The sequence below is a fragment of the Tachypleus tridentatus genome, chromosome 9 (genome assembly GCF_004210375.1).
Source record: "Tachypleus tridentatus isolate NWPU-2018 chromosome 9, ASM421037v1, whole genome shotgun sequence".
Lineage (NCBI taxonomy): Eukaryota > Metazoa > Arthropoda > Merostomata > Xiphosura > Limulidae > Tachypleus > Tachypleus tridentatus.
In genome coordinates, this window is record NC_134833.1 from 99,106,789 (window position 1) to 99,129,834 (window position 23,046).

Genomic DNA, 23,046 nt, shown 5'->3' on the forward strand with positions numbered 1-23,046 from the left:
AGCCTTCAGAACATTTCTGACACAGTTTAAAAAAATTATTCATTTCTTATACAAAATTTGAGGAAATACATCTTTTATTGTAATGTTGAAATTTACTCATAAACAATTTCCACATAATAGTTAAGTAGCAGACAAACTTTACATGTAAAAAATACATTTGTATAGGAAAAAACAAGTAAAAAGCTTCCAAATTTAATGCTGGAAAAACATCAGGTATTCTGAATTACCAACAAAAGACTATGTAATACCTAATGCTTATATTATAGCTGAAAGACAAAAATAACTTGATGTTTCCATTTGTAACTTGTTAAACATATGTTTTAACATTTACTTTAACTTTTGGGCATGTACTAGACCTAAAATGATGCCAAAAACTACACTCTAATTTAGTCATGTGGTGTAAAATAGAGCAAGATCAATGTAGTAATACTTATTTTTATTAGTCATACTGGCTTGTTATAGGGTAAGTATAGCAACAGCAGATACAGAGGTGAAGTTCCAGGGGTTCAAATCCTGCCCTTTTTATGTGAAAGTGCACACAGTATGCAATATATTTTTTATCATTCTTTGACTTTCTAAAAACTGAGAAAACAATCACTATTAAAAGCAACTTCATTACATCATTTTTCTCTTGTGAGGAAATCCTAATAAATAGAAACAAATTGAATATGCTTATGTACTGCAAGCTAAAAATCCCATTTCCCAAAGATGACAGAAAAAATCATTCACTTTCATGATGTGCCCTTGTTCATGTAACCATATTTTTAAACTGGCAAGAAACAATTGTTGAATGTGTACTTGTCGATGGACTCGAGGTCATCAGCTGTCCAATTAAATGGACAAATTCCTCAAAACTGTGTATTTTTAAAAAAATGCTTGTTTATGATTTTTTTTTCCATTTGTCCATTAACCTAACATTTGTCTGTCCTGAAAGTGCATGTCCATGAAAGATTTCCATAAGTACATTAACCTAATATGTCTCTTTTGACTCCAAAATTAGTCCATTCTCAATTTTACTTGCTTGAATTCTTTATTGTTATTTAGTTCTATTCTTGCATGGATTGGTGACAATCAGGTATGTTTATGGCCTCTTCCTCCTTATTTTACAGCTGTTGATTTTGTAGTTCTGGAAAAATACTAAGTTTATTACTACATGAGGGTTGTGGCTTGTACTCTGAGCACGAGTACAACATTTGATCCATTCAAAGGTCATATCCATGTTCAAAATACATTAGTATACTAAATTTTACCATATAAGGTGACAGATTTACCTGCTAGTAGTAAGTAACTTGTTCTCACAATATTAACCCTTTCTCAACAAATAGGTCAAAGTGCATATGTCATGAACTTTTACATTTACATTTAAAATTTAATTATAATACTTTATTATCAATGTATATTAATAAACTTGGCATTAAAACATCTCATTGATCAAATTTTAATAAAAATTTCAATTTTGTATTTTTAAAAATGCACACATGCTAAATATCACTTTCTGTATGTAGCATAACAATTTTTCAGTTCAGCATTTACTTCTACCCTCTAAGGCATTATAACATCCTGCAGAATTTTTCACTTACATTATACACATCCTCAGGTTAAACTATAAATTTTTAACAAGATAAAGTTTTGGCTTTATGCAGATATCAGCAACAAAGTAATGGTTAAACTTCATGCCTTCCACTGAGCCTCATGTTTAACCTTGTTATAAATATTCTCTGATGTTTGCTATTGTATTACTTGTAATTAACAAAAGGTAAAGATTTCAATGAACTGACAACTATAGAGTCTAATAGTCTGAGAGATTCAGTAATAATTTGGACATTTGAGAGACATTTTCCCAAAATTGTGCTATTGAAGCTCTGCTTAACCAGGTGGGAGAATCATTTGAAATCATTTCTATGTTTATTAAAAAGCTAGGTAAAATATGCATGTTTTAGGCATTTCATTTTGTGTGTGTGCAAACATTTCAGATTTTTAGTTGAATAACTGAATAAAAGAATTCTGAAGCCATAATGTTATAAATAATTGTAATTTTCTGTTAAAATCTCTAGCAATTCTAGTTAGAAAAAACAAATAATTTAGATTTATTCTTTGTGGTAGTTACAATGTCATAGTTAATAAAACACATGTAAATTACTGTCTTTTTCATATAATTTCACCAAAAATAAATTTGAATTGTTCATATTAAGACCATCTACTCATTTCAAGGCAAATGCTGTAAAATATTTTATTGTTTTAAAATCTATGTTGAACTGTTACTTCAGACATTTAGTCAGACTAAAGTGTACTTAGGAGTACAATGGGTGAAGCACGACTAGCTGGTCTATGCTTAATAATCATTTGTCATTATCTTCAGATAAACACTGGTGATGTAATGAGAGAATATTCTAAAAAAAAAAATACATGTATGTGATAAAGATATGTTATTTGATTAAGTTGCATTTATACTACCAGAGACAGTTCTTATAATTAAAGTGTTTTTTTAGAGGAAAGTTTACTAGCACTCATTCAGTACAATCTAAATTTTATTGCTTGTTAATTTTTCAGGTGAATGGAACTTTTATATGATTGAATAGTATGATTATTTTTAATAATACTTTACTTTAAAGTTTTGAGCACTAATTGTGAAATTATTTTTAAAAAGTCTCTTGTATGCATTTGAAATATATAGCTCTTATTTTCAGTTTGATTTGTTCATGTATGTAGCTGTATATATATATGTCATTTTGAAATGCTGATTACTTTTGTCAGTAAATGTAGTGTAAGATATATATCAAAAATATCAAAATAATGAACAATGTTTTAATATCACCCTTATGCACACATCAAACTGCCCTAATACACAAGAAGTATGTTACTTCAAAGGTTTATGAGCATCTTATACCTAAAGTCACAAAGCACATCCCTCGAAAAATTAAAATACTTAGTAGAATAATAAGTAGAAATTTCAAACAAGCATGTTAAAAAAATTATATTTTCAAGGTTGACTATTCATTGCACCAGCAAATTTTCTCTTAAATACTCCGTCCCCAATTCAAATTGTCAACTCGCAAATATACATTTTAAATTCACAAATATATTATTGTTCTTTTATGTTTGCCCCTTTTTACAGGCTGAACTTTGCCCTTCAAAAAACTTCTGTATCTACATCTGTACATATTTACCTTTCTTCACACCATGTAACATGTCAGACTTTTAAAGTATTCTTTCATTGATTTGTAAAGTTTTCTAAATGTTACCTGTTCTACTGCAACTGACATATTTTCTTTTAATTTTATCTATTCAATTTAGATTTGTTCTGTGAAACTAAAAGAATAACATTTACTAAATACAAAAGAATGATAATCTACCTAAAATCTCTCTTCATAGCCATAGGAACTGTTAAACTTGGAACAGCTGCCAACATCTGCCACTGAAATTCTTCTTCATCAACTTCAAGAGAACTAGTTCTATCATCTCCAGGCTACAAAAATAAGTGTATATACACAAATCAATGTAACCAATAATTAGAAGTTATGCTGAAATACTTTACTAGACTAGGTACAAATGTAATTATTAAATGAATGGATGTGATATTTGAAAAAAAATTGATTGATTGATTGATTGATTTAGTGTTTTATGGCACAAAGCAGCTAGGCTATCTGTGCCAAACATCCAGTAAAAAGGTAAAAATAAAGTATTTGTAGTAAAATACATAAAAGCAAATGAAGGTAAAACAAAACATCATTGAAACACAGAAAAAGTATAAAACCAATGTTGACACCTAGTCTACAATGTTAAGAGAGAAAGCAGAGTAAAAGAAGTTGTAAAATACTTACTCTAGCAAAATGGTAATGAGCATAACCCACCAGGAAGACTAACAGGTAAGTTCAAGAACCACTGTCAGTCACCTGAAGTTGGTCTTTCCAGTCCTGGTTCAGTGTTATGCGTCATTATGGCCAGTACTAAAAGGTAAAGTAATAAAAGTGTTAAATGACATGCACCAAAAGTGTAATAACAGCTACAAAGTTGTAAAGGACTTCCTGTAGCAGAATGGTAATGATCATAACCCGCCAGGAAGACTAACAGGTAAGTATAAGAATCACCGTCAGTCACCTGAAGTTGGTCTTTCCAGTCCTGGTTCAGGGTTATGTGTCATTATGGCCAGTACTAAAAGGTAAAGTAGTAAAAAGTGTTAAATGATATGCATCAAAAGTATAATAACAACTTGCCAGGACGACTAACGAGTAGTTCAAACGGATAGTTCAAACAGCAGCGTTAGTCACCTGAAGTTGGCCTTTCCAGTCCTGGTGTCAAGTTATTTAATGTTCTGGCCATTTTCCAATGTCAAATTGAGCTATAGAGAATGAAACTGTAAAAAAGGAACCACAATTAGAAAGGTGTAATGAATAAACATCCAACACTTAAATGAGATTAAAAAGATTAATGGCCATTAAAAAACTAAAAACTTTATCAAGGTGGACAGTGTCACCATCACCAATAACACTGTCCAATGTTACTGATAAACCCTGGGAAAAAACATGTTTAAAATATTGCCGTCGTTGAGAATTGTAACGATGGCAAGAAAGTAAAATGTGGCTGATAGTGATTTGAGTGTTACACAAACTACACATTGGTGCATCAGTTCCAGATAAAAGAAAACGATGAGTTAAAAAACTGTGACCAATGCGTAGTCTAGTTAGAACAACTTCCTCCTTCCGAACTTTACGGAAGCTAGATGGCCAAAGCCCAATATAGGGTTTTATTTGAAAAAGCTTGTTGTCGCGTTGCTCACTCCAAGTGGACTGCCAGCTGGCATGGAGCCAAGCCTTGAATACAAGACCATAGTCCATGTATGGAATAGGCACAGTGGTGATAGTGCCGGAGCAGATAGATTTAGCTGCCGTGTCTGCAAGCTCATTCCCGCAAATACCAACATGGCCTGGTATCCAGAAAAACTGGATAGAAGTAGAAGTTAATAAGAAATGGGCCAGTCGGTTTGGAATATCAACAAGAACAGGGTGAGCCAACGTGTGTAGCGATTCCAGGGCCTGTATAGAACTAAGCGAGTCAGTATAAATAGTGCAGTTGGAGTACTGCTCAGCTGCAGTATGATCCAGGGCAAGAGATATGGTATATAGTTCAGCAGTGAACAGAGAAGTTGTAGAGGGCATTCTACGCGTGACTACTGAACCGCAGCAAACCATAGCAGAGTCCACTGAATTACCTGATTTGGAACCATCTGTATAAATGGGAACAGAATGATTGTTCGAAAGATGTTCATTAAATAAAAGACGGTACTTCCAATCTGGAGTATCTGCCTTTTTCAGATGACTGAAAGAAAGGTCACATTTGGGGGCTGTAATAAGCCATGGTGGGATGGGCTGACCTGTGGAATCTGCAATGTTATCCAAGAACAGACCCAATTCATCCAATTGCACCCAAATGTGAAGGCCAAACAGAGCAATGGCAGATCGTCTGTTCTGAAAAAGTATGGCCCACCGAGGAAGGAAAACTCATCCCCAGGTGGGATGCTTTGTTAAGGAACAAAGTTTCAAAGAATATTGTAAAGATAGTTGCAAACGGCGAAGGTGCAGAGAAGGTTCATGAGATTCAACGTATAAGCTTTGAACTGGAGAGGTACGGAAAGCCCCAGTGCAGAGTCGAAGTCCTTGGTGATGAATGGGGTCCAGCATCTTTAAGGCCGAAGGTTTAGCAGAGCCATAGACCATTGATCCATAGTTGAGTTTTGATTGAATAAGATCCCGATATACCTTTAACATTGAACATCGATCTGCGCCCCAACTGGTAGAAGAGAGGACATGGAGGATGGTCAGTGCTCTTGTGCATTTTACCCGAAGCTCCTTTAAGTGTGGTATAAAGGTCAGCTTACGGTCAAAGATAAGCCCCAAGAACTTGGTCTCAGGGACCACTGGCAGTGAAACTTCACCGATATGAAGTCCAGGATCAGGGTGAATACCCCGTTGGCGGCTAAAGAGAAATTAAAGCCGTTCACCATAGTCCACTTCAGTACACGATTGAGGGCAGTTTGTAGTTGCTGCTCAATATATCTCATGTTTGACGACTGACATGAGATGTGAAAGTCTTCGACATACAGCCCATTTGCAATAGTGAGAGGGAGTTGTTCAGTGATGGCATTTATCTTTATACTGAAGAGTGTGACACTCAAAACACAGAATTGAGGGACTCCAAGTTCCTGTACAAAAGAACGGGAAAGTGTCGAACCCACACGAACATGGAATCTCCTGTCCATTAAAAATTTTTTAATAAACATGGGTAAATGGCCACGTAACCCATATGTATGGAGGTCTCGCAAAACGCCATACCTCCATGTTGTATCATAAGCCTTCTCAATGTCAAAGAATATTGATACAAGATGTTGGCATTTGAGAAAGGCTTCTCTGATTGATGTTTCAAGTCGAATTAGGTGGTCTATGCTGGAGTGCTGTCGTCGGAACCCACACTGGGTGGGCGAGAGAAGGTTGTTTGATTCAAGGAACCAAACAAGACGAGCATTAACCATCCTTTCTAAGGTCTTACAGAGACAGCTCGTCAAAGCAATTGGACGGTAGTTTGAAGGAATCTTGGGATCTTTCCCTGGCTTAAAGAAAGGTAAAATAATAGCCTGGCACCAGGCATCAGGAAAAACATTCTCCTGCCAGATCTGGTTAAAGACAATCAGAAGGACATCAAGAAAAGCAGGAGATAGATGGTGCAGCATGTCATAATGAACATCATGAGGTCCAACAGATGTACTGGCAGACCAATGAAGGGCCATTTTCAGTTCCACCAGTGTAAAGGGACAAATATAGTAAAAAAAACAGTCAACTTGAAAGGAAAGAGGTGAACGCTCTGCCTGAGTCTTGATGGCCAAGAAGTTGGAGGAACAAGCAAAAGTGCTAGATACCTGGCAAAAGCTTTCACCTAGAGTATTAGCGATGCTCTGGACATCAGCCACCTTCTGACCATCAGAGAGAAAGATCGAGAGGGAGACAGAATTGTACTGCCCATTAACCTTTCAAATCCTGTCCCATATAATCTTGAAACTGGTGGTAGAAGATATGCTAGTTGTGAACTTAATCCAAGATTCCTTCTGGCTTTGACATCTTACCCACCTAGCATGTGCACGGGTCTGTTGGAAAGCGACGTGGTTCAAAAGTGTGGGATATCTACAAAAAGTATCCCAGGCCCGTTTTTGAGCCTTCTGTGCTAAGTGGCAAGCAGGATTCCACCACGGACGAAGATATCGTGGAAAACGTGTCGAGGTTTAAGGAATACACTGAGTAGCTGCTTGCATAATACAGCCAGTTACCGCTGCCACACAGTCGTCTATTGATGGCTGATTTACGATGGCAGGATCAAGTTCTGCGAGAGCAGTGAAAGTGGACCAGTCTGCCTGATCCAGCTTCCACCGGGGCACGCGGGTAGGGTGGCATCAACCACGGCCAGTCTCTCTTAAAAGGATAGGAAAATGATCACTACCTAGTGGATTACTGTCAACCCTCCATGAAAAATGAGTGAATAATGAAGGGGAGCAAACCGAGAGATCAATAGCGGTAAAGGACTGACTAGGTGCATGAAAATAAGTGGAAGAACCAGTATTGAAATGAGAAAGATTGTGATCAGAGAGCATACACTCTACAGAGCGACCCCTCGCATCACTAGCAGCACTTCCCCAGAGGGGATGATGTCCATTAAAGTCCCCCAGGATTAGAAAAGGAGACGGCAACTGTTCAACGAGAGCATCAAGGTCTGATTGATCATATGTCTCTCCAGGGGACAGGTAGAGAGAACAAACAGTGATGGTATGACCCAAGGAAACACGGATGGCTATGGCCTCCAAGGGTGTGTTGAGTGACAAAGACAGGGTGGGCACATGCTGATGAACCAATAGTGCCACCCCTCCATGTACTTGTCCATCACACAGCCTGTCATTTCTGTACAGAGAAAACTGCTGAATGGTGACTGTATCAGCAGGTTTGAGAAATGTTCTTGTAAGGAAAGACAAACAGGATGGTAGGAAGCAATCAGTGTTTTGATATCATCCAGATTAGAACGTAAACCTCGACAGTTCCATTGTATCAAGGTGGCCATTTTTAATAACGGGTAGGTGAAGTGGCTGGAGACACTTCTGTTTACGACCACGTCTTTTTTCCTTACTGTCCTTAGTCGGAGGAGGTATATCAACCTCCATGGATCCTGCCCTGGGTTGAGTGGGCAGGTCTTTATTATTGGAAGGGGATTCCAGTGACTGAGGATGCGAACGAATGATTGTTTTGCCTCTTGGGGTGGGAGAAAAAGATGTATCAGAAGAAATGCCTGTATTTGAAACTGAAGGATGTGGATCTTGAGGTTTGTTGGAATGTATGGGAGGAACAGAGATGGGTGTGGAAGTTGATTCATCAACCTTTTTTTTAACCATGGAGGTGAAAAGGCTTTTCATTTGCTCTGAAAATGATTCTCTTGGAAACACAGAGAGATCTGTCTGCACTCCCACTGTAGTTGTGGAATGATGTGCAGCAGCATATGTCTGAGATGGAGTGGTGGGCAGCAATTTCTGAGCCTCAGGATAACTAATGTTATGTATCATTTTCAAACGTTGCACCTCTTTTTCCTCCAACCATTTTGGGCAAGAACGAAAGTAGAAGGGGTGAGAACCATTGCAGTTGATGCAATGTGGGTCCATGTCACATTCATAGGCATCGTGGTCCTTGCCCCCACAACGAGCACATGTCAGGGAACCACAACATGATGTCTTTGAGTGGCCGAATCTCTGACATTGGAAACATCGGAGAGGGTTTGGAATGTATGGCTGTACCCTGCAAATGAGATAACCTGCCTTGATGGTGGCAGGTGCATGTGATGAAGTAAATGTCAAAACGAGGGTATTTGTTGGCAGTGTAACTCCATCTTTGCGAGTGGAGATGCGCCTCACTGCAGAAACTCCTTTAGTGGAGAGACCAGCAAGAATCTCTGACTCGGCGACGTTCTTCAAATCCCTCTCAACAATAACTCCTCATGATGAATTCAAAGTAGAATGAGGGGGTAACCTCAATTGGTATATCCCTGATTGCCTTTGAATTCAAAAGGAGTTCACTGTGTTGAAATGTGGATGTTTCAACCAATATGTCACCAGATCAAAGTTTCTTTACTGACTTTGGAGAGCCAGCAAGTCCCTCTAGTCCCTTCTGAATCAAAAAGGGGGACAATTGCCCTAAAGGTTTTTCCAAAATAGAATGTAATATAAGAATATGAGGTACGTGTGTTACAGATATTGAAGATTGCTGTTCAGAGTCTTCAAGATGTGGTCGCTTACCCATTAACTCTTTTTTCACTATTTTATTTAAATTTTTTCAAGGAGGATCCATAGGAAAAAAGAAAAATTTCGGTACCCACTGACCCCACCCACCATGGAGCCCTACGAGGGGACGCACTACAAAGACATGCAAGGACAATGCAGCAACGCCAGGGTTTCGTGAGCACTATACCCAAACACCAGCATCAGGCACAATGTCCACAACACCCGTTGAGAACTTCCAACACTGGTACTTGGTTGACTCTAGCCCAAATTGACCAGCCGACTGACCCAAGGGGGGCCACCCAAAGGCTGCCCATCTACAGGAATTCAAGGCCAAAGTGGTGTGTTAGGGTTGGACCCCTCAACCACCAGGATCCTCTCCTCCGCTTCACGGGTAGCCACGCACGGCAAACACGTGGGTGGATGTTTAGATCCCAGAGAAGGTAACCAGACAGAACCTTCCCTGGGAGGTTCCCTCATCATGTACAGGAATCCACACCGACAGGCTTGAAAAAAAAAAGAAGAGAGTTCTGGAACTTGAGTATAAATAGCTTACTATAATATTTACCATTCAGTTCCCCTTGCCACAGTTACTTGTGAAACAAGGACATTCAATTACAGTATCACATGTACTTTATCATGGAGAAGATTATAGTTACATAGGGCACACTGTACAGAAATCTTTTCCACTGATAAGTAAGGTGATACTCCAGAAAAGATACAACATCCCACAAGACCATTCTCTTCATCCTAAGAAGAATGGCACTGTTTTTTGTTTTATAATGCATTTTTTTCAGTCTGAAATAACATTAGATGACAAATCAGGATACATGATTCGCTTGTTTACAGACTAATTTCTTAGCTCTTCAGTAAAGATATGCAAAAGACTTGTTTTAAACCTTGATTGCCATTTGTTGGAAATACAGATTTAACTTGCTTAAAACACAGTTGAGATAGGAGAATTCATATTCTGTTCCCTAAAACATTTTCTATCAAAATCTCTTGCTATTCTATAGCTTCAATCTGATTACTTTGAGAGAAATCAACAAATCTGAGAATGTCACAGAGTAGGTAGGATGGAGAAATTTTGATGTCATGAGCACAGGATGTGTTTGTGTAGATTTATGTTTTTTCTCTTAATGAGCTCTCACATTACTGAGTTGAAACTCCACTTTCAAAGAAATGGCATTTTCCAAGAGTTGAAGGGCTTATAACCAGGGGAAAGTTAGGTGCTGAAGAGCAAAAATTGCCAAAAAAAGAAGATATACTGGTATCTGGTACATCCTGAATGGCCTGAGGTTTAACCTCAGCACACAAGAAAAGAATGCCAAAAATAATTGCATTAATGCAAGGTTTGGCAAGTCAGAAACTGGAACAATGATCTCTACATAACTCCCAAGCACTTGCATGCCAAAGTAGGTCAAACCTCGCTTTGGACAATGCCATTTATTATCATCTAAGGAAAACTGAAGGTGCTGTTGGTAGACTGTATTTGCTTGCCTAAACTTTTTTTATCAGAGCAAATAAAATCTGATGAAGGTGGTGATACATGGAGCAGTACTGAATCTCTTTGTATCAAGGAGCAAAATGCTATCTGATATTATGCAAAAACTGCTCATCCTGTCTAGCTGATTAGTGACAAAAGTGTGGTAGAATAAATTACACAAAGTTCACAAAATTCATCTACATGGAACGAAGTGTATGTAATTTCTCCATGTGATATCTGGGAGTTGTGTTCTTTTCCACCACAGAATTTAAATCAGATGATTATGGGTCCACATAAAAAGGTCTTTGTTATACTGGATTTACATGTATTTGTTTTCAAATTTCAATGAAAGTGTGTGAATCAACTTGTGAATGGTAATACAATATCTTACCAGTTTGGTTACTGGTGTTGTCAGCTGTCTAAGGCAGTAAATATTATTACATGTTTTATTATTCATAATTAAAATATTTATTTAAACAACAGCTGTAAAAGTTACTCAATATGTTTCAAGGGTTTCAAATCATTTTCAGAAGCATGAAAAAGAGTTAGTGTGTGCTATATAACTACAAGAGTCATGATAATGTGACTATTAGCTTATAATTAAAAAATGATCATACCATCTACATACTTCCTCATTTTCTAACCCTTTATCCTCATTTAAGATAAGTTGTTTTTGCTCTGTTGCATTATTTCAAGGGCTTCTCTAATATTTCCAGCAGTCATATTATTTGATTGAACCACAACAACAGTTTTGTTTCATTGGATGACATGTACAGTATAACATACACATTCAGCTAATGCAAAATTCTCACTTTTGTTTTTAACATTTCACATTCTAAACATGTGAAATCACACTGAAGCATATGGAATAACTTTTATAACCACTGATTAGTTTAAATAAAGATTTTAATTTGATATTATAAAATGTTCTTCATTTTCAACTTTAGTATTTTAACTACTTAAACAAGTTCCTTGAAATTTAGCCTCTTAATATATCAATGTATGCATAAACATGATGGATCAATGGTTCATTTACACTGCCCAAGATAACTTCAGAAACAAAACTGGAACCAGTGCACATCATTTTGTAAAAAATAAAGTAGAAAAATAATGAAATGAGTAAAGAAAATTGGCAGCATATCATGTCATAAGTGATATATGATGTGAAATTAACTGGTAAACATGATACAATACATCAAATACTTAAAGAAAAACATATCTGATGAATGACATCCTGCTGAATTATGGAACCTTCACTGAAATACTTAACTAAGGGCAGGAATGGTCCCAATTCTTGTAAGTTATATCAACCAAGTTATCATCAAAGGTCACAAGCAGGATCATTTATTGGATGGCAAAATGTTGGGATAAAAATCATAGAAATATAACATTCTTCATTTCAACTACCCTACAAAATATCCTAGTTATCATTTGGGAAATAAGTCACTTGTTTCCGATATCAAAAAAGTGGTATTTACCAAAGCTGCAAAATACTAAAGATCACGAGTACAATGTGCATAACAGATCCAACATCCCACCATATGCATTTTATTGAAGGAACCAGACTGTCACTGAAATTCAAGTTTGTTGACAGAATAGAGAATAAAGAAAGGGCAAATTTGCCTTTTCTTTTGTCTTATCTGAAACATTACCATTTACCTCCTGTTGGAACAGCATCATTACCCCACTCCACCCCAGTCATAATCGTTTTGGAATGGTAGAGGTCTGTGCACCCTAAACTGAGACTCTGTAGCACTGGCATGTACATGATTATGATTGTGTAACAATTTTACTATTATGTATTTATCTTAATATCAATGTTTGTTTTAGTTAAATATATATTTAGAAATGCATATAACTTGTACTATTAAATGTGTATTGCAAAAGTCACACCTGTTCTCTAAATCTGTAGGAGATTCTTGAATGTAAAAATCAATTGTACTGTGTGTGTATGTAATTCTACTAATTGCAGGTATTGTTGCTAACTGAACTTTTGAGAACCTTGCCTTAAAGCTTACAAAAGTTAACCAACAGCAACATGAATAGACAATTTGATGTTGTTAGTTTACTACAGCTAGTATATTATAACTATGATAAAAGCTTATTAATTGGGAAACTAAAGATATGTGACCAGCAAAGTTTATAGATTTTGAACATTACAAGCATGATTAACTTTAGATGTTAGTACTTCTTTGAAGACATTAGATACCTTTGTTGGAAAAAAAATTATCTTGTAAACAGTATTAGGCTAGCAAGTAAGTGAAGTGTAACAATATCAACTCAGAGTTAATTCACTTATAGGCACTATATGTGAAGAGTGTGAAAGCTTATAAATGGGACAAACTGGATGTAACCCATCATTAACCTGATGTACATGGACATGTTCCTTCATGTTTATTAATATTATAGAGATATATAGTATCAAAGTGAAAGTAAAACTAAGAATTACTTGTTAGAAAAATAACTAATTTAAATGGAAAATAAAGGAAACAACTGAAAATTATAGTCAGTTAAATTATGTATTCCATAAGCTTCAGAAAGAGTTTTAAAGCTGGTATGTTTAAATGTTAATCTGAATCACATTAAATTTTGTAATTTTAGAATTGAAATTTATTTTAACCACACACTTAATACTGAAATAAGAAAAGCCTTTCCTTGTTGAGTTGCTACTCTGCTGTCAATAAAAATGTGACTAAAGTTATGAATGTCTTTGACACAATGCAAGTCAAGCAATAACTAGCTTATCTATAATATTCCATCTTCCCTCCTTCCACTTAAATTATGGTACTTCAATCAGGAAGACCTACATAAGCTCTTGTTTACTGTCATGATCCAAACTATGTAGTTCAGTTTATATTTGAAGTTAACATTTTCTTTATCTGAAAATATATTTCCTATAAATACCTCCATGCAAAGAACAACTTGATCACTCATGCATCTGTCTATGAAACTTCCATGCTGCTATTCTTGATCCAAGTCCCACATAAAAATCATACGTTTAATGTAAGCTTCACTATTCTATTTTGGCACCATCATGTGAAAACAGCCACCCATAAACAGAAGGGAAACACAATCTCTTTGTGCAGTAACTCCTTTTAACACTTGCCCATGAAATAACTTAGCTTAAAATTCAAAAAAATTCATGTCATCTACATTCTTTCTAATTTTCTAACCCTTCATTCTTAGTGTGCTTGGCCACAAGATCTGAAATGACATTGTCAAGACTCTGAAGATAAAGGAGAACAGGAGGAGGATAAAAAGATACAGAAAAGAGGTGGGGTGTAGAGAAGTGGATAGATATGCTGTGCATGAAAACATGAAGAACCCATTTGTCAGAAAAATGGAAAACAAATGCTGGTAAAAAAAGAGATAGATGGAATCTAGACCCAAAAATGTAACTACTGACAAGATAAATGATAATCCTGACCATGGAAAGTAGAAGAAAACTGGGAAGCTGAAATGGAAAGAGACATGGAATTGTCTGGTCTGGAAACAGGAACAGAATGGTAAGGTTGAGAAAGATAAGAAACTATAGGAAACAAGAACTGATACCAGATCACCTCAGCTTGGGCCTCCAGTGAGTCAGACACATCCAAAAAAAGGTTCAGGGCAAAGAAATGGAACTCAAAGACAATAATAAAGGTAAGCATGAGGAAAATGTACATTAACTATAAAAGGATCTCATTCCAACAGCAAAGAAACCAAGTAAGGAGAGAGAACGAAAGAAAAAATGCAGGACAATGTGATGAAAAGAAAAGAACAAACTTCTCCAGAAAAACTCTTATCTTCCTGAGCATGAAGAAATGCCTCAGATAAAAGGTGAAGTATCAAGAGGTAATACACATCAGTGGTAAGAAAGATAAAAGCACAAAAAGTAAACACTAGAAAGGGAAATAAAAGTTGCAGGGTCCTTATCAAACAGGCAAAATAAATTTCAAAGAAGGAGAATTGAGAAGCAGAAATACAGAATAACTGTAAGACAGGAAAAAGAAGAAACAATTATACAAGGAGGATGGAGGCATATTAATGCATGTGAGAAGGTGTTTAACAAATAGATCAAGATAAGAAATGAAGACAAAGTAATGTTGAATATGAGTTTCATGTAGTAAAGCACAGGAGGAATAAAAAAAAAATGAAAAATAACATACCTGTGAAATCATGCAAAAGAGATGTTAAAAGCAAAGATTTTCCTCCATAGACAAAGCTGTGACTAGAGCAAACCCTGTTGAGGAAGATAGCTTGTTAAAATTGCCATCACCCTAATCCTATCCAAACTGTGGATAAGGAGAATAAGCTAAATGGATGGAAGGAGTAAGTCAGTCTGCACATGACAGTACACCCTCAGGTGCAAAATAAATTGATTAAAGATTTAAAATACCAAATATATGAAAAAAAGGAGAAATGTGACCAGCGGTTTCTTCTTTGAGATTAAAGTTAAGAACACGATGACTGAAGAAGGTCGAAATGTTGTTCGCACCTCTATTAAGACCTTCTCTACCCATACCAGCTGTTTTTAAATATATAATTTTCTCTACAAGTGGTTTTCTTGTCATCATGTATTGAAGGCAAGTAGGCCTGATCAAAAGACTAATTTTTTTTAATCATTAGTATGTGTTCTACAGCAAAGCCACATTGGGCTATTTGCTGTGTCCACAGAGGGGAACTGAGCCCGTGATTTTAGCTCTAAATCATTGACTTACCACTGCCCTACTTGGGGACTAAAATCATGAAAAAATTACAACTGTTATATAATCTGAGTTTCATCAAAATAATTAAATTTGCCAAATACAAAAGCAGACAGTTTGGTATAAATTACTCAAATACACTTATACAGGATGCAGACTGTATAAGTACAGCCTCTAGAAAAGCTACGATATTGTTGAAAGAATCTGCACCAGAATTAATGTTGATTTTAAAATACACTGTAGCAAAGTTAACAGTGCAACTATCAACAAGAATATCTGGATTACGGTGGGAAGGCAGGACATAAATATATGTCCTCTTTACGTAAATACAATCAGTAATGGGGAAGGAAGGAGAGTGCAAAACTAAGATTAAGTTGATACCTGCTCTGTTTCATGTTAAGAACATTCAGGACTTTAGTCACTTTTGTTTATAGCAAGAAAGCAACTTCATAAGGAAAATCTTTCCTCGTTTTAATTCTAAAAACATTTTGAAGTAACAGCAAAAAGTTTTCATACAAGACTTTACTGTGTTTGAAAAATGATTTAAAGAATAACATACCAGCACATGGTCAGGAACATCAATTCCTGCTACCTCTACTCCTGTAGTCTTCCTCACAACCTTGAAAGAGTGTCGTGATCTTTTAGACAAACCTCTTTTCCCAACTTTCTGTGATCTGTTCACTTTGAGATTGTTCTGGAGATGTACAGCAAGACTTTCTTCTGATTTCATGATTTTCTGAAAGTTTGTGGCAAGCTTACAGATTGAGCATTTCACTTTTTAGGATGGACTTTCAATGTTTACCAATTTAAAGTCTAAGCAAGAGCACTTGGCAATATGTACATATGGCTCATCTTCAGTCACAATCTTTGGATAATGCAGTTTATGTCATGATCATACTTGTCATCAGCTGATTAGAATTTGAAAATATATCAACTTCATGAATATGAACTCTATAATCCACTTTCAGTTCAAATTCTGTAGGAAAATAAATTGACTTGTTACTTTAATGAAACAATTTGTCTTCATGGTTCAGCTTAAGCAAACATTATCCATTAACTTAAACAATAAATACCACTCATAAATATATCCAACATTTTACTGCCAAATTCTCATCAACTTATTTCATACCACTACTAACTCAAACAAATTACATTTGGCTGTTATCAACCATTATGGGATAAAACCTCAATTTCACATGTTTAGTATGTCTGGTTTGATCCACTATTAGTTCAATCTATTTATAAAAGAAAACAGTTCCATAGTTTGGATACAAAGGAATCTATAAACACAATTATAAACATTTTATGAGTTTGTCTGACAATGTACCAATTTATATTTTACATTTTTTAAGTTTAACAACTCATTTATTTCCATTTTACATCAATGTCATGTGATAATCCATTATCTAATGTTAACACTGTAAAACCTGATAATTTGCCCTTTCACGTTTTATTTTGTTTGAGTATGATAATTCACTCATTCATGAGTTACATTGCTGGAGACAAATTATTTATCCATCTACAATTGGTTTTTCTTTCTCAGCAATTTAAAGTTTATAACATCAACTCAATAAAAAATACCTACACTTTACAGTTATAATATCTAAAACGTAACCTAATAAAATGTAAAAAGAATAAGAAATACTTTGTACGTAATATAACTATACTAAAATATGCAATTTTTCATATTTCATGCTCTGCCACTGCTGCAGTTTAACAGGAACACACAGCATATAACAGTAAATGTTGCATTTGAATGTAAAAGAAGTATTTTGTCTGAATAATAAGTTTTTCAGATACATATATCTTATATAGTTCATTCCTTCTTTACCATTTAAGTCTTCTATTTACCAAAGCAATTTTCTTTTAACTGATTCCTTCTTGAAAATTCACACAAATGAATCATTAATGTAATGAGGTTATTATTAATACAACAGCACATGTACTTGATAAAAGAAAACATTTGTTACTTTGTTAAACATGTAACAGCACTTTTGTTATTCATCATCTTTATACTTTGCAAGCATAAGTAATTTATTACAAGTAAAATATTATATGCAGTAAAAGGTGAAATATGTAACAGTGTATAAGCAAATGTTACAATAATGCAAAATTTAAAAAAAAATGTTTCAAAAATTACTGAGAGAGTTTCTAAAATGTAATTCCTAATTTTTCTGTTGTTTTTTAAATGCTGGAATTCCTTATTATTGGTTAAAATAGAAAGTACCTGGTATCTTTGTATACTAATATTTTTTAAAGAAAGTTTATTGAGGTATTCATATTAGTCACTGGTTTATTAAAAAATCATTACAAAAAACAAAATAATGTTCAACAATGTATTACCTATTAGGGTTCTTTAGCCTGAAACTTTAATAAATGTATACAATTTTATATATAAAGCTAAATATGCTTTCTCTGCTACTCTACTATTATTTTTTCTATAGTTTAGTCTGATAGTCTAATAAAATAGTAATCATAAATTTAACCAGTTTTAAAGAAAGTCCCTTAGCTGTTTAGAAACATTTATAATATTTATTCTTCTCTTGTTATAAAAATTAATTTGACATGTAAACCACATCAGTTAAAATCACAATAAACTAAAAATGAAAACTTGTATGTTAGTAATGTTCTGCAGTATACATTCTTTCAATTAATTTTGTGTTAGGTTTTATCATTATAAATTGCAACATAGAAATCAATGTTTTAAACACATTTGAAGCATGAATTCAATTTTTGATTTAAAAACACTGACATTTAACTCATAAAGTACAAGGTGCAATGGTTAAATCAATACTGGTATGATATAAAAGCAAACAGAAATTTAGCACTACTCATATACTTACCCTAGCTAAATAAAGTTCTCATATAACAAGACATTCAGTAAACAAATACTACTGATGTCATTAAATACACATCTGCAAAACCAAAATATCTATCAACAGTATTAAGTACAACCTAGCCAATGATAGTAGTCTACTTTCACCAGTTCAACTAGTTTGAAATACTGTTAATTCAGAATGTTGCTTAAAAACTTGATCTCTGCTAAACTACTCTCTTGGCTGCCCCTCCCCAAACAATGTTTTGTTTACAGTTACTCACAATCTCTTCTTTGTTTTTACACTTAATGCTGTCTAGAGCTCACAACAAGCCATTTTATAAATCATGTTGCTTTAAAAAAAGTAATCTAACTTAATTAACCTTATGCCTTTGCTTTCAATGTGACTAATTACATTTAGTTCCAAGAAAATATGACTCCTTCTATTGTAACTTTATCCTCAAAAGGGACTTAAGTTTATAGCACTTGTGTTTATAAATCTAAGTATGCTATACATAAACATATTACACACACATACAACTGCATTATTATTAAAGATACAAGAAACCAACATTTTTTATTGCTGATGTAGAATCATTTCACATAGTGCTGACATGCAGGGACTGGTTGCAAGGTATTAACATTTGAATTTTTCATATTAAAGAAATAAACTAATATGCACTATAAATCTACTCCAGAAACTGTTTCTGCTAGATGAAACATAATTCCAGATAATAACCATCACATAAGGAATATTAACTTCAACAACAACTTGTACTGAAATTCTCCCCTCACCACAACTTTAGACTTAAATTTATTGTAGCTGACAATGATTTTTTTTTAAATTGAAAACTTATTATTTAAAATTAAAAGCAATTACAAAGACCTAACCAATGCTCTAAGATTCTTTATTTTATGCCAGCATCTATGAGGAAAAATATGTACACAAAAAATAACTTCAAGACCTTAAAATTTTCTGTTTTTGTTAAACTATTGTTTGGTTAGTGATACTTACAACAAATGTTTTTATGTATGCAGCTTCTTGAATTTTTTCTTTTTTTCTTACAGATTTAAGTTGATAAAACAATTGGGAAATCTGGAATATATTTCAATGCTAAAAGAAAGGTCTGCTATACCTGAATTATCACAGTCGAAACAAATATAGTCAACACTTACTGTATTGTTTCTTGTTTTTTTATTACAACACAAATAGATGTGCCATAATGTAGCTTGATGTCTGAACCAACAAGTATTACACAAAAAATACAGCTCTAAAAACATTCTCTTAATCTATTTCTTTACATGTACATGAAGTTAGCATTTTAATCATCTGAAAGAAGAGATAAAATAAGATTGTTTTCTTTCCTTTCAGTAACTTCTGAGGCATGTCCAGCATTGTACCAGCAAGATAGGAAGTAAATAAATTTAAAAAATATAAATGAAAGTGACTATAACATAAAAATACTTGTTTCATTTCATAAACTAAGAACTATAAATAATTTGATTAAAATGACTAATGTTAACCCTTTGAACATCAGTTATATTTTGAAATATTTTTGGATACTAAATAATATTTACCTGCTCTTTTTACCAAACAAGTATATGCATTATTTTCTATAGGATCACCAATAATTACAAAGTGCATATCATACATACACACGTAGAATAATGTTTTTAATAATAAAAAAACAATAAAATAAAATTTGTCCTATCAAAACTGCCATTTTATATTTCCATACCTCCAACTTAATAAATCAAAAATAATATACACACCAAGTCAAGTTTAAAACTCACCAACATACAGTATAATACTCAATTTAAAAAATTACAGCAGTGTATATTATGAAAACAAACTGCAATAATAAGGTATCAAACCTACTATTGTGTTAATCTAAGGATAAACCTAACATACAGTCATCTAACTTTAACAGTAACTGGAAATTCAAGGGCTTTTATGTGGAAGATTACGGTAGTAACTTGTCACATCTAAAAAAGCAGAGGACTTGGTATTAAGACAGACAAGCAGACATTGTTAATAAATTAAAAAGAATAACACAAACTGACAGACAACTGGAAGTGTTAGGACTATTTCAGGATGTTAAGAGGTCAAACGTATCCTCATAGTTAATACTACTACTGACTAAACATCTAACATACAATAATTTTGTTGTTGTTTTTTTGAATTTCACATATAGCTACACAAGCCCTGAGCTAGCTGTCCCTAATTTAGCAGCATAAGTATAAATGAATGGCAGCTATTCATCACTGCTCACCACCAGCTCTTTTACCAATCAATAGTGAGATTTACCATCACATTATAATGCCCCCACAGCTGAAATAGCAAGTATGCTTGGTGTGACAAGGAATCAAACCCGCAACTCTCAGATTACAAGTCGAGCAACCTAACCAACTGGGTATGTCAGACCCATACAATAATAATAAAAATCTTTTAAAACATAAAATTATCAAATAAAGACTTTTACATGAAACTATTAACAAAATAAATGAAACTTTTCTGATACAAGAAATACTACAAACATACACAGATACACCAACTCTTTATATTATAATGCAGAAAATGAACTTTGGAAGCATATTACAAAAAAATTAAAATGCATAAAACTATCTTAAGTATCTTACAAAAAAATTAAAATGCATAAAACTATCTTAAGTATCTTACAAAAAAATTAAAATGCATAAAACTATCTTAAGTATCTTTAAATAGTATATACACACAATAAACCATTGTTATTGTTACAATGAAAAGAAATTGGAAAGAGTGTAAAAAATATGACAAACAAAAAAAATGGAGCTGAACTTCTGACCATGTTATGAAGTAACAAAATAAAAAACAGGAGCTAAAAACATATAAAAAAATAGAGCCAAATCAAAATATAAATGGTTGGTAAGAGAAAAATTACTATGTACGTATATATATATATACATATATATAAAATACAAACTTAAAAAAAATAATAAAAGCCCTCCAAGCTAGTAACAAACACTGAAATGATGGTCAAGAGCTTCCCTGAAGCACCCTAAAATTACTGTAGCTGCATCAATTTTAGTGGATCTGTATACCACTTTAAACAAATTTCTATTGTTCACTTAGATGTGTACTGATATGTGGTTAAGTGTTGTTCTTTCTGCTGACTAATAGCCTTGTTCTCAGAGAGTATGAAAAACACCATTCCACATGGCACTCTACCAAGTGGCACAAGAAAGTTAAAAAGAGAATAAAATGCAATTATAATAATGCAACCATGACTTTAAAATCAAATCACTGTAGCAGAAGTCATAATGAATGGATTGTATATATAATACAGCATTACTTGCATTGTTTCCTGGCCTGTTGATGATATCACATGCTGCTAACCTCTCTCTTGACCTGAAGACATGGCAGTAACCAGAGCACTAATATTAATTTTTGCTTTCCAGCTTATACAACAGAAATAAGAAGATAGAGTATTCAAATTTTACTTTGCAAATTTCATTCTACATAGACACAAGAAAATTTTTTTTGTATGTTTTAAAACATCCAAAAATTGCCAAACTTTTACACAATTATGTAAAGCTACTACATACTTTGTCTATTTTTCTGAAGTTGTATTCTACTGTGTTAATACTGTATAAGCACAACAAATACATAAATACCAAATTTTCATTGCATATTTTACAATCATACTTAATAATATTTCTTATTTCTAATTTAATGTATTTATTCTGTTATATTTGGGTGCTATGAATGCCATATTGATTTATTTAATTTCATTCATACTTACCATACTTCAGTAAGCATATGAATATACAGAGAAAACACACCTACAGATTTTGGTTAGTAAGTGATTTTAAATACAATAAGAGAAAAGCTGTAATGCTGCAAATTTTCATGCAAGACTTGAACTTAACCCAACTGTTTAGCACATTATTTTGCTATTTCAAAGTATAAAAATACTACTACTAAGAAATATAAATAATTCATCACAAAAAAAATTGCAGAAGAATAACTTTATGTTGTTCATCAAGTTAAATAAACTGTACTGTTCTACCTATAATATTTTTGAAATTATTAATTTATTCTGATAATTTATGGACACTATGTACACCTAATGAGAACACATGCACACTTTACTCTCAGATATTTCTATCCTCTTTCTCAAGCAGAAATGTGTATATATAAAGGTATATTTTACTATATTGAGAATTATTCATTAAACTGCACAACACATCTTCACTGTATAATTATTATTTCCAAACTTATTTATTTCTTCCTTCAAAGCATGATTATAGATATTTCTCATGTTTAACCTCCACTTTTCCCATAACAGTTTCACTACACAGATAGTATGAATACAAAACATTTAAGTTTCAATAATATTACAGCTATTGTTTTCAGTTCACCAACCACAAACAACCTTGTTCCACTATTACCATAAAGTTATCAAATTAAATCAAGTGCATAACACAAAGTACTCTAGAAATATTTCACTGTAGAACATCATGACATGCCTCAGAAAATAACAAACAATTTTCTTTAAGCTGCTGATCTCATAGAAACACAGGATACAGATTACACAACATAATAACTGTTGAGACCTATTTGCACTTTCAGTCATAACAAATGGGGAGACATCATCACTGTAGTAAACTCAGGTGGCATCTATTACATGCTCTAGAATCATCAAGTCTTAAAGCCTGACATGTTGTATCACTGCAGAACATCTTGTTCACTATAATTTGAGTAGTTTACATGCTGCTT

The 23,046-nt window shown here is 33.8% G+C and overlaps 1 protein-coding gene across 6 annotated transcripts in view; it reads right to left on the bottom strand.

The window, feature by feature from the left end:
• LOC143225856 (transmembrane channel-like protein 7) overlaps nt 1-23,046 on the bottom strand; it is a 75,095-nt gene that overhangs the window by 48,423 nt on the left and 3,626 nt on the right. For 5 of the 6 annotated variants that reach the window (XM_076455997.1, XM_076455996.1, XM_076455993.1 and 2 more), the window contains exons 2-3: nt 16,032-16,448; nt 3,354-3,466 (exon numbers count right to left, since the gene is read on the bottom strand). In XM_076455997.1, the coding sequence (XP_076312112.1) occupies nt 3,354-3,466; nt 16,032-16,202 (284 nt within the window). In that variant the 5' untranslated portion in view covers nt 16,203-16,448. Of the gene's footprint in view, nt 1-3,353; nt 3,467-16,031; nt 16,449-18,315; nt 18,513-23,046 lie in introns of those variants that run through there. The other variant, XM_076455994.1, reaches the window with a different exon arrangement.